Raw genomic sequence first — 13,311 nt, 5'->3', positions numbered from 1 at the left:
AACTAAAATCCTCCTAAATTTGCATTTTTCAATGGTATGACCCTTTTTGCAACAATAATGACAGGTAATATGATGAGAATATGTTGTTTTGCTAGTTGATACTTTTGGTACAAAAGTGTATTTACTATATAAAGGAGTATACAATCTTTTGAACTTATTTGGATCAACCGCAAAGGTCACTTTTGGTTGTAGAGCCTTGTCTAACTTGGCTTTTAGATCTCTTACTTCTTTTTGCCAAATGTGACATGTCTCACAACCAAACCATGATGTAGGATCTATTTCAACTTTATCCTTTTGAATGTCTAGCATAGATTGTTTTAAAGCTTCCATATCCTTTTCGGTTTTCTCAACTTTTGATTCAAGATATGAAAAGATTTTCTTATTTGAGGCCAAAAGTTTGAAAGCTTTAATTGCATCTCTATGTAATTCTTCAAAAGCAAGTTTTAGTTGAGAATGAGATACCTTATCTACGAGTTCAGGTTTAAGATGACTTACAGCTTTCTTTTTCTTGTGTTGATGAGCCATAAAACATAGGTTTGCTGATTTTTCTTCATCGCTTGATGAGCTTTCACTAGATGAATCACTTTCCCATGCTATGTAGGCTCTCTTAGATTTGTTATGACCTTTGCTTTGGTTCTTCTCTTTTTCCTTCTTAAGGTATGGACAATCCGGTTTGTAGTGACCGGCTTTCCCACAATTAAAGCAAGGGCCTTTGATTTTTCCTTTGTTGTCGTCATCTTGTTTGAACTTGTTTGATTGCTTTCTATAGTTGATCAAGCCTTTGTCAGAATTTTTTGCTCCATTTTTCTTTAGATATTTGTTGTATCTTCGCACAAACAGTCCCATTTCCTCATCATCGGAGTCTTCGTCATCACTTGTATCACTATCCTCTAGCTCTTGTCTTGAGGTCTTGGAGCTTGAAGCTTTTAGAGCTATTGACTTCTTCTCTACCTCTTTCTCCATGTTCTTTTCTTTCTTTGCCCTTTTCTCATGCATGTCAAGACATTTAAGGTGTTGTTCATGTTCCTCTAGTTTACCAAAGAGAGTGGTAATGTCTAAGGTGTTTAGATCATTTGCTTCCTTTATTGCTGTAACCTTGGGTTGCCATTCCCTGTTCAAGCATCTTTAGATTTTGTTAGTAGCAACTACATTGGAAACAGGTCTATCAAGAGAATTTAACCGATTTTTCAGGTGAACGAATCTCTTCTGCATGTTTTCGATGGATTCACCATCTTCCATGTGGAAGAGTTCGAACTCTTGAGTTAACGTATTGATCCTAGCTAGTTTGACATCATTCGTTCCCTCGTGGGAAACTTGCAATGTGTCCCACATAGCTTTAGCGGATCTACAATGGGAAACGCGGTAATATTCATCAACTCCTAGAGCTGAGATTAGAATGTTTCTCGCTTTCCAATCGTATGCATATCTCTTTTCATCTTCAGCATCCCAAGTATTTTCTGGTTTTGGAACAACTGCACCAGCTGCATTTGTCATGGTGATCTGAAAGGGACCATTGACAATAGCTGTCCAGATTTTTCTATCAATTGCATTGATGTGGACACACATACAATCCTTCCAATAGCCATAGTTTTCACCGTTGAAAACTGGAGCTCTATTGTGAGCCCCTTTAGGTCCGGAAGCCATCTTTCCAATAAGTGTTTCACGTAGCACGGAATAAACCAGAGCTCTTGATGCCACTTGTTAGACGCTGGCCTGAGGATCTAGAGGGGGGGTGAATAGATCTCACAGAGTTTTTCGGAATTATTTCGAAATAAAGCGAAAGCGGTTCTGAATCGACTTGCGTCTATTCCGGACCGTTATTGCAAGGGTCGTATATGTGACAAAACCACAAGATAATTGAGATTAACGATGAAGTGATATGTTATCGAATCAATACGTTTCACAGCTGAAAATCAATTTACTTCTAAGTTGACAAACTTTGGTTTGCAATGCAGTAATAATGGAATAAGCAAAAAGACAAACACTTGGTGATAATGTTCAAATTGATGATGATTCAAGATGTGGTGAATTGTGATGTTTATGCAGAACCTTAATTCACAATTTTAACACTTGAATCGTTAATCAATTTTGCAATTATGACCAAATATGAACAGAACGTAAATGAAAAGATAAAAGCGACAAGAACGCGATATTTGTTCAGGCAGTTCGTCGATCGTCCTCGCTACGACTACGTCTGCCCCCAATTCCAAATTGAAATTGGGAAATCTTCCATTAATGTTGAAAGCAGTTTATACAAAGAAGAAAACAAAGCGATAAACAATAAATCGAATTTGTCGATCCTTTGAATCTTCTTCCCCCTTAATCTTGAGTCAGATCAAGGTGATCCAAGAGCTTCACTTGATCCCTTTTCTGCAGTGTCTTGAATTGCCTTGAACCCTTGTTCTTCAATCTTCACACTCAGATGGATCCTCGATGAAACCTCTTGATAAAAACCCCCAAGAAACACCTATCTTGGAGGACAAAACCCTCGGATTTTATTCACCAAAAACCCCACAAATCTTCACCCACTAGGAATCTTCAATTCTGTTCCATGGACGTTATCGAACTCGATCACTAACCCTTAACGCAAGAATGATTATGTGTAATTGTGTTGGAGATGACGAAGAACGAAGATGAGAAGCCTTTGTGTATCTTTCAGTCGTTGGTGTTGCTTCAATAATTGAACCATGAACAATATATATGAGAGCTTATCAGTTGGAGCAGAGAAGAACAGAAATTTTGGCATTTTTGATCAATTAGGTCGACCTCTTATGGTGCTTAGGTCGACCTAGCAAAGGTGCATTAGTTTTGAATGATATTTGCTCCCAGTTAGGTCGACCTGTTAGGGAAGTAGGTCGACCAGAATTCTCTTCAAGTGCGTTTTGGGACATTTCTTCAATTTAGGTCGACCTAGTTGATGTGTGGGTCGACCTAGCAGAAGTGTATGGAATTTTCTCCATTTTAGGTCGACCTGGGTTGACAGTAGGTCGACCTAACTGCTGCTTTTCTGCATTCTTCTTGTTTTGCTTGTGTTGAGTCGACCTATATGCATAGTAGGTCGACCTGCTCTGTCATAAGTGATCAATGCTTGCTTTTCTTTGAGTTCTTCTGCTTGTGCCTTGTTGCTTGTATGCTTGTTGAGTTTGCCATGAATCAAAAACATCTTTGTGAGTGTGATCTTGTATTCACACGTATCACAAGGATTCTTGTATGAATTAACCAAACAAAATCGTTTTAGGGTGGGTTGTGGTTTCAGGATCAATTTATAGAACAGAGAAAATTAGCGATAATTAAAATAAGCTAAAACGATTCATCTACTGTTTTGGTTTCTCAACTTATCATTGACCCAAATAATTCCCAATTTCTAAACGGATTCTATTCCCATTTCGATTATAATAACAATCATACAAGCGCCATTGATACTGTATGATGTATGTTCCTAATTTCTGAATTAAGCAAACGGGTTAGATATAACAATCGTGACTTAACCAAACACGATAAACATGCGCGGATTAAGCAAACGCGATTAAAGTCTAGGAACATGCAATCATCAAAATAAATTAATCAACCCTAAGATAAATCGAATTAAGCAAACAAATATCAAAGAGAAGAATTGAAAGGAAATAGATTTTTATTTGAAATCAAAAGAACCTTAAAGTGTCGGCGGGAACCGATTATAGCAGATTAATCTCTTAGAATTAATTCTTCATTCAAGCGTACAAGCAAAAGTATTTTTTATCATGAATAGTAAATAATGTTACTGTAGCGAGGCCGCAAGTCTTATAAACAAAATAAGGTTTTCACTAGTAACTCAAACTGGGTCGGAAACATAAAAGAAATCGGCCCAAAATTGGCTCAAAACTAAATATTTTATAACATCTGAAACTTCAACGCATTATTTGGGACTCATGCACTCTGAATCAGCTTTTGGTCTCAACATAAAAGTTGTAGCTCTTTCTCTTAGCTTTCCAAAGCATATCGGAATACACAAAATGGCATCTCGTAGCTCCAATTATGATTCGAATAGTGGACAGGTATCAAATAACCGCTAAAGCTGAAAACAACAAACGAAAATAGATTAAAAGCAAACAAAGACTTAATTCTAAAAATATAATAAAATAGTAAAATAAACAAAACAAACTAGAGAAATGCCTAAGTGAAAACAAAAGAGAATATGCATTCAAATGCACTGATCAAGACTCATGAACAACAATAGCATTTATATACTCATTCTAGGCTATAAACTCTTATTCGGTTAAAATTGCATCGATAGGTACTAATCTTGCACCCTAAGGATATCGTAAGAACATAAATCCGCAATTATGCAGTCATAAGCCTCCCTCCTATACAAACCAATCAAAAACATATTATTATGCATAAGCCTAACTTACTCATCCTCCTTTTTATTCTATTTCATTCTAGCGCAATCACATTAAGCCCGTTATCAATTCGCACACATGGTAAATAAGCCTGTTAGTGACTATGATCCATATCTTGTCAAAATTTTCAAAATTGACCATTCTAGCAACAACAATTTTTTCTTGAAGGTTCACAACCATTAGGAAAATTGACCAGATGAAGGTCACCTAACTTATAAGGCAGATTCCTATTCATATTTTTTTTATTCTTAATCAGCACGGGATCATTCACTTATTTGCATTACCTTAATTACTTAGTGTGTAATTTATAGATGGTGCTGACTGTTAGATAAACTAAAGAGCTATTAAAGGATGGGAACTCGAGGCTATGTCATAAGAAGTATTCAAATAATTTCCATATTCAGGAGATTTAAGGTGTTTAAACGATATTGATCTTGTAAAATTTTCCCAAGTCTCCACAATCTAAACTCGAATTAATCTATAGCCTAAAACTTTCAAAAGATGCATTGTGTTTCTAACTCTAAATTTTTTTATTTTTCGCTTAAAGAAAATAAAACAAAAACAAAGAAAACTAAAAGAAAACAAAACAAAGAAATGATTTCCTCCCCCACACTTAGAACATGCATTGTCCTCAATAAAAAGACATAAATATTAAAATAAGAGGGAGAGAAAAGAAAGAAGACAACCGAGCAGTCAAGCAGGATAAGTGATTGCATACACAACCTTTTCTAGTGAGGGCTCTTTTATAATCTCTCCTTCCAAAGTCGGGCTCTTGTGGAGCAGTTTTGGGTAGTGTCCATTGACCTTGAAATTTATTTTAGTGCCTTCACCTATTATTCCAAGATCAAAGAGCAATCTCCGAAAACTAAAAGTGTTGAATTTGCACGTGAAAATGATGTCATTTCTCACAACATCAAGGATCAATGGTTAAAGGGGATGCCTCACTGCTTTTGCTTCATTTGAAAGTGAGATCTTATGCATATTACAGGGTGGAATAATATCAAGAATGCCAATAAAAGTCCATCCAATTCCCCTATTATGTTTCTTTAATGATTTCTCTTCATTCTCAAATTCAGTCTTTGATGAATAATTTAAATCTTCAGGAAGTAGTTCAGAGTGTAAAGAAGGTGGTTGTTCAACAGATGGTGTGTTCGGGGAAGTCGAGATGTCAAGTTCAACTGCATAAACAGCTTCATCGACAACTTCACCTGTAGGAAAAATGCCACCCTGCAAGGCAACATCAATCTCGGCACATACAACACAAAGGTTAGAGTTAGTATAATCAGCACATGATTAAACATCATCAAAACCAGAAAAGATGAAAAATCAGTAGCTGCAAACAAATTATAATAAGTGTCATCAACAATTTTAGAATCAAGTTTAGGAATGGACTTAACCACCTCTTTATTTTTTTCTAGGGCTGGTTCAACACTCTTTCCAAAACTCAAGGAAATCACACTTACATTAGGACCTTTTGGATCCACTACTGTTTAGGAAAGTAGTTTGTTTGATCCTCGAGCATGCATGGCATTCATTGAATTTACAAGTTGTCCAACCTGTGTCTGCAAATCTGAATACTAGAATCTGCTCGTTGCTGAAATTTGAGATTATTCGTAGCCATTTTCTTGACAAGGTCCTCTAGTGAAGGTCCGGAAGGTGCATATGTGGTAACTTGGGAAGGGAAGAATCTTTCTAAGAACACTTTTTTAAGATCATCCCAACTTGAAATAGAATTCGGCTCAAGGTAGTATAACCAATCTTTTGCGGCATCTTAAAGTGAGAACGAGAAGAATCTCAGCTTGATATGATCTTCTGTTATTCCTTCAGGCGTCAATGGTGTGGAACAAACAACCTGGAATTCCTTCAGATGCTTATGTGGATCCTCACCTGCAAGACCACTAAACCTTGGCAACAAGTGTATTAAACCAAATTTCAATTCAAAAGAAACAACAACATCAACATATTGAATATATAAACCATTGTAATTAACATCAGGAGCAATTAGCTGCCTTAGTGTTCTTTGATAAGCTATATTATCAAAAGAAAGCTCAGAATCAATCAAGCAATGCAGAAACAACTGCGAAAATGCCAATAATATCCTTATTAGGCAGAAATAAATCGCAAGAAGAAATATGATTAAAATAAATTTAAAAAAATACAAAAACACAAAATTTAATCTAATTAAGTAAAATAAGAATTTTTCGATTTTTTTTTGAATTTTTTGAAACAATGAAAACAGTAAAGAATTCTTAAAAAATAGAAAAACGATGAATTTGGGAAATTGAGGGAGAAATCCCCTAACTATTCTAGAATTAGGGAGTAATGATCGCATGATTTTTCTGCTCCTAAAGCACAAAGTGTATATTCAATCGGACACAAATTTTTAGAAAATCAGGCTTTTTGTACCCGATCGGGCGTCCGGACGCGAAAATGGCGAAACCGTAGAAAATTTCTGAAAAATAAAACAAACAATACCTATAACTATACTATTGGCTAAATCGATAAGAATCCCCGGCAACGGCGCCTATTTGACCCGTTGTCGAGCATAGATCAAAACAAGTAATTTAAAAATTGTAGATAGCAACGTTGGATCAAGTCGTATCACAAGGATTCTTGTATGAATTAACCAAACAAAATCGATTTAAGGGGGTTGTGGTTTCAGGATCGATTTATAGAACAGAGCAAATAAGCGAATATTTGGGACTCATACACTCCCAATCAGCTTTTAGCCTCAACATGAAAGTTGTAACTCTTTCTCTTAGCTTTCCAACACACATTAGAATACGCAAAACGGAATCCCATAGCTCTAGTTATGATCCGAACAGTGGATAGGTATCAAATAATCACTTAAGTTGAAAACAACAAACAAAAATAGATTAAAGGGAAACAAAGACTTAATTCTAAAAAGTTAATAAAATATTAAAATAAATAAAACAAACTAGAGAAATATTTAAGTACGAACATAAGAGAATATGCATTCCAATGCACTGATCACCTTCAAAACTTTGTTGAGGTAGGGCAAAAATGTCTGAAAGTCTGATTACCCCAAGAGGCAGAGAAGCATTTGAATACTCGTTGAGTAAGGGTTTAGCTAATAAATTTCTAATAATATCTTTAGAATGTTATAAATATATTATAATATTTTTTACATTAATTTAGACTATTAATAAATTAATATAAAATATATATCTAATATTCTTAAATTAATGAACGAATTGACCAACTTTAATATCTGCGAATTGTCAGAACTAAACACTTTTTTATGTTTTTCAGCTTCTTAATTTTGACAATCTCGAAATATATTTTCTTTCTCTTCCTCACTTAAAATTTTAAGAAATTTTTTATGTTTAGTCATATTTGAATTATATTGAAGTGGATTGTTGATCAACTGAGCCACATGCACAAGTTGTTTTGTTTTGTAAATTTCGCTTGTGTTTTTTTAGAGTTAGTTATGTAATGCTTGATGTTATGATACGATGTGTCAACGTCATTGTTATTGTGAAGCCGAAATTTGGAGTTAATACACTAAAGATCACCTGCTATTTCGAGTCACTCCAAGTTTACAGCAATGTGCTTACGAGATATTGCCTACTTTGTGTGTGGAACTCTGTCAAATGTTTGTTGTTGTTTGAAAATGTGAGGAGTTACATGTAAGTATACATGATATTTTAAATTAGCAAGTGACACTACAACATTTGTTGTCTCTGGCAACACTTTTTAATGCAACATGTAAATATTAAACCACTAACAATATATCATTTAACACAAAATACTATTTTATATTAACAATTTTTCTGTTAACAACAAACTTATATCTATTTCTAAATTAATCAGCCAAAGAATCATATTCCATATAAGTGATGGGCCACATTTTGCCACCATGCTAACAATGTGAGTAATTTTTCTTCGGAATTCATGATATTTGACTTGTAAAACAACTTCAACCGTGTAACACTACTACTAAAGTGATATTGGACAAATCTTGTGTTCCTCAACACCATTTTCTATGAGTGTATTCCATATTAACACCCTTTTTCTCTACCATAAATCATATGCTAAAAATTGACAACAACGTTGTATGACAAACACCTTAAATGAGCACCATATAGTGTGGAGAAACATAATAAATGCCACCATCACAACAAAGATTAAAAAACACCAAATTATGGAGAAAGAAAAGCTTCAAAATCACATGACACATAATATAACAATTTTTCTTTTCTGGTTAAAAAAAATCAAGTGATTAAATTTATTCATAAATTAACAAGGAAAAATCCTTTATCCATGCTCTACAGAAACAACATAATTTTATAAGCTACTAATGTGAACGATTTGGATTGAGCAGCATCACTCTTCCTACTTACCAGCAAGACCTGCCGAGTCCTATTCTCAACAAGCTGGAACCATACTTTCAACATAGTGTTGAGCCAAAAACCAATACAATTTATTGGTCATTCTAGTTTTATCTACTATTCTCTCATCACTCTTGTTATAGCGAATTGCATATCCTTCCTCGCTCGCCCATATCAACACATCACCATTCTCAAAAATGTATAATGGCAACAAACGACGATAATCAAAATAAAGATAACAAGGAAGCAGTTGTTGACAGTTAAACTTAAGCAATTTAGTCCAAGACTCTTCAACTCCAAATTCCATCATTTGCCATTTAACAAAGTTATCTCCCTGCGAATGATGAGAAAAACAAAGACAATCCATTAACGCACATAAATTTGGCATAGATAACTCCACTTCATCAAAATTCATAGGAGGCATCAACTGCGTGTATGTCTCTGTTCCTAAATCAAGGGAGATAATCACAAATTTGTTGATCGTAAAATACTCCCAATGATAATAAGAATAAGTAATATTGTTGCGATGGGCGAACCAGTTAAGACTATTGTAATACGGTGAACTGACTTTTTTATTTTCGCAAACAAAATGTTGCGGTGAGCAAGAGTCGCCACCGACTTTTATTTTGTCCAATTCCAGGAAAGGTAAAAAGAACAGAAAAAGACCTTTTTTAGAAGAAACGGGCTCGGGGGGTAAGTTATGAAAAGGGAAGGTGTAAGCACCCTTTTCATCCACAGTTCTCTGTGGGCTCTTAGTTTGCTTAGCTCATGCTTGTTTATTGTTTGTTTGGAAAAGAGATTTTTGAAGAGAAAATGACTTTAGCTTAAAAGCATAGCCTTGTTTTTGAAAGAGGTGTGAAAAACAAATTCTCTGTTTTGAGCAAGCAAACTAGGAGCGCTACCCTACACTTTGTCTTTTCTATGTTTTTTTAAATTTCCTAGGACTAACCATACCATTTATGGGTAGGTAGTTCCTTTTTATTGGACGTGCGGGACAATCGAAGGGTCATCGGAGGTCGTTGAAGGAAACAAGTAGAGGTACCTTTAGCAAATTTGAAGGGACAAATCATCTCTTTTCCGTAGGCAACAACTCGAGGGACAAGATCATGCATTCGTAGGCAACATCGAGGGTCATCGAGGGACCATGATCTTTGATGATTTTTTAATTGTCGGGACTTTTGCTAATAGGTACCTCTATATTCGAGGGACACGATCATATAATCGAAGGCAACCAAGAGGGGCGTACCTTAGGGGTGAGTGAGTGCAAGTGAGTTAGATTCGAATATTTAATTATCTTGAGTTAAGTTAGCTAGCGTTTGTTTAATTATCTTGCCATACAATCCTAAGCATACATCTAGCAGTTAAATATATACAGAAAATAAAGTGCGGAATGTAAAGGTCCTATGCTATTACATGGCTTCGGGGGTGGGGATTTACAATAAAAGACCTCGCGGGAAAGTAAAGATTCAGAAAGTAAAGTCCTAATTACTATTACATCCCAAAAGCAGCTACATTATTAAAAAACGCGAGGATAAACTAGCAAATGTATAAGTTAAGTAACTTGCGACCGTCCACAAAAAAACATTCAATGACATCAATGATGGTACCTCGCAACCAAAACAAAATGTTAGTAATCAAATATTAATAAAAAAAATTAATAACAAATATCTAAACCTGAAATTCTAAAGAGAAATTAACCATTAATTAATATTTATTTATTTTTTGGTATTTTTAATGATAAATAGAAAATTAAAGTCTTATTAGAATAAACATATTTTTGGTTTAAATTAAAAGAAACATGAAATAGAATGGAGCCAATAATATGGGCTGGAAAGTATTGAAATAGGGCATGTAAACATGAATGGTTCGCTGGGCCTATTAAAAGGATAAGCCCAAAATAAAATGAGACACCCAGCAAGGGGGTGCAGGCGCTGGATGTAGAATGGTGAAGGGTTCAATTCGGTGTGGGCCATAAACATGAAGCCCAAATTGCCAATCCAACACTGAAAAAAAACCTAAATTCAAATGGGTGGTCCGCACCCACCTCTATTGGCTTCAGCACATTCTCCCTTCTTCTGACTATCTCTATTTTGTCTCAAACAAACTAACCCTTGTTTCTTTCATTACAAATCCAAAGACAGTAATAACAATAGTTCCAGAATGATCAAGCAACAACAATATCAAAGCAATAAGCAAAGATCTACATAATCACATATATCCATTAAAAGAAAGATGAAGCAAACATCGTAACATTACCGATTCGAAGGTAGAGTTGTGCGTGATGCTGCTACAGTCACAGATTTGGTATGCTGATGTTGTAAGCGATGATGTGGGTCTGACAGTGGTCTCCGATTCGCGTCTGGGTGCGGCGGTTCGGTGGTGGTGCCATGTTGCTGCGCGTGGAGGGCGGTGATGTTCGCGTGCGGCGATTGTTGGCGTCGGAGATAACGTCGTGATGTCGTGAGGGTGTCTCGATCGGAAAGAAGCAGAGAGTAGAGTCGGTGGTGCCGTCGGCATTGAAGATGAACGGTGATATTGTTTGTTCCGTGAGGATGTGCACGGTGATGACGAATCCGAGTTTCTCTTTAATCTGTAAACCTGTAAGTGGAAATGGAAGAGATAATACAATGAATGATTGTCAAAAATTGCTGTTACTTACCTTTTGCTTTGATTCAAACTTTCGCACCACTACTAATGCCGGATTGAACCTGAGACACGACGGAGGTGTCGGTGATTTAGAGGCAACGTCGCGATTTTGGATTGGCCACTGTTTCCTTTCCATGAAATTTACTGCAAACAAAAAATATGAACACATGTTGTAATTGTGAAGATTATGTGTTATTTGAATGGTTATAGCTTCTTCATAAAAGAGACCAAAGTTTTGGTTTTGTTTTATCTGTAACAATTCATTGCAGGTTTCTAGACCAAGGGAGTGTAGAAATTGTGAAGAAAAGAAATTCTAAGTGTCAATAACTAAGTAAGATATGGATATTTTTAAAGTGGTAAAAATATGTACAACGCAAACAAAAGAAAAAGTTGCTTAGAATGATATAAAAAAAATGGTGTGAACTTTCTTTTGTACGAGAGAGATTGAGAGTTAAATTAGGATTAGTGAAATTGTTAGTTTTAAAATATTAGTAACATGAAAAAATGTTTGTTTCAGAATAAACAACCATCAGGATTCATCATATGGTTAAAGCGACAAGCAAATTAAAATTACAATTAGAAGAAAATAAATTGGGGGTCTCATATGGAAATCATCGGCCAAAACATTGTAAAACCATTTAAAAAATGAGGCCTCATGTGTCATCATTAGCCAAAATACAAGAATCTTAAAAAAGAGTTTTTGAAAGAAAGTATGAAGAAGTTTGAAAAATTATTGGTAGATGTGTGAATTGGAATTGTGGGAATTGTTGATGATTGTTAGTGAAAAATGTGAAGGTGGAGTGCTCTATTTATAGAGTGGAATTAGGTCAAGAGCTAGTTTAAAAACATAAAAATGCAGCCTTACTTCCAAACCAACTTAGCTATGTTATTTATTTGAAATAAAAAGCCAATTGAAGGTGTATGAAGCATCGGTCATCATTTTCTATTTATTAAAATATAAGCAATTTAAGAGTAAACTACTATATTTTAAAATAAACTTTAAATCAGATATTTATGAAACTCAGGATGTCAATGTAAATGAATCCAAGATTTTATAAAAAAAATCCAATTTTGAAAATAATTTCGAAAACTTTTGTCACTAAAAAGTGTGGGCAAATTTTGGGGTACAACAACTATTATTCAAATATACACCACCGTTCACATGGTTGCGAGTACTATAAGGATAAACAGGAAAAGTTTGAATATTTCTCCAAACATAATCGCCCAATGTGAAAACTCTGACCTCGTTAGGACGGAAGGCCACCACCTTATATTTTGAGGTTAAATTATCAAAATCTAACGAAAATTTAAAACAGGAACTGCCATTCAATACTGAAAAGCAAAAATAACCTAGTTTTTTAGACAATGATCTCGTAGCTGGGTTGAAGAAAGAGAAATAGACCTTTTGATCCCAAATATTTATGGAAACATCAAGAAAGCATAATAATCCATTACAGCAACCAACGAGCATGCTACTGTTGTTTATGCATAGGTTGTTACCAACATCGTTGGCAAGAGTGATAGACTGTTTCTCGAGGAATCGGAGTGCCGGGAAGTTGTTGAGTAGGGTACAACTTGAAAAGTGTGAGGAGAATAGCGTGAGAGGCAAGTTTCGTGAAGATTTGATGAGGTGCATGTCGACGAAGAATGGATCGGAGATGAGTGAGTTCCAGGACTTGCTCACACATTTGAATTGTAACACCCCATAAAATTCTTTATTTAATTTAATTAATTTTTTTATTAAATATTAGAATTAATTGGATTATTGGGAAATATGGATGAAATAAGGCTAATGGGCCAGTGTTGCTAGTAGCAGTTGGGGGGGTGTACCAGTTGTAAAGCCCTTTTCTAAAATAAAGTTATATTTTCATAAAATAGAAAAGAGAAGTATTTTGTGAAAGGAGAGCTAAAAAGGGAGAAGAGAAGATTGAACA

The 13,311-nt window shown here is 35.1% G+C and overlaps 1 protein-coding gene across 1 annotated transcript; it reads right to left on the bottom strand.

Moving 5' to 3' along the window:
- Window positions 1–8,768: 8,768 nt before the first annotated feature.
- Window positions 8,769–13,013, bottom strand: LOC131597057 (F-box/kelch-repeat protein At3g23880-like). The gene is made up of 2 exons (XM_058869773.1): window positions 12,512–13,013; window positions 8,769–9,298 (listed from the first exon to the last, which is right to left on the bottom strand). The coding sequence occupies exons 1-2, from the start codon at window positions 13,011–13,013 to the stop codon at window positions 8,769–8,771; spliced, it is 1,032 nt and encodes a 343-aa protein (XP_058725756.1).
- Window positions 13,014–13,311: the final 298 nt, after the last annotated feature.

The sequence above is a fragment of the Vicia villosa genome, linkage group LG4 (assembly GCF_029867415.1).
Source record: "Vicia villosa cultivar HV-30 ecotype Madison, WI linkage group LG4, Vvil1.0, whole genome shotgun sequence".
Taxonomy (NCBI): Eukaryota; Viridiplantae; Streptophyta; class Magnoliopsida; order Fabales; family Fabaceae; genus Vicia; species Vicia villosa.
The sequence above is the reverse complement of the archived record's forward strand: the minus strand, read 5'-3'. Positions and strand labels throughout refer to the sequence as shown.

Bases quoted from the DNA above. Each gene is read 5' to 3' on its own strand.
- LOC131597057 (XM_058869773.1), bottom strand. From the start codon at position 13,013: ATGCACCTCATCAAATCTTCACGAAACTTGCCTCTCACGCTATTCTCC. The intron at 9,299-12,511 runs GTTGTTGTACCC...AAAATAAAAAAG, and splicing joins TGGTGTATATTTGAATAATA to TCAGTTCACCGTATTACAAT.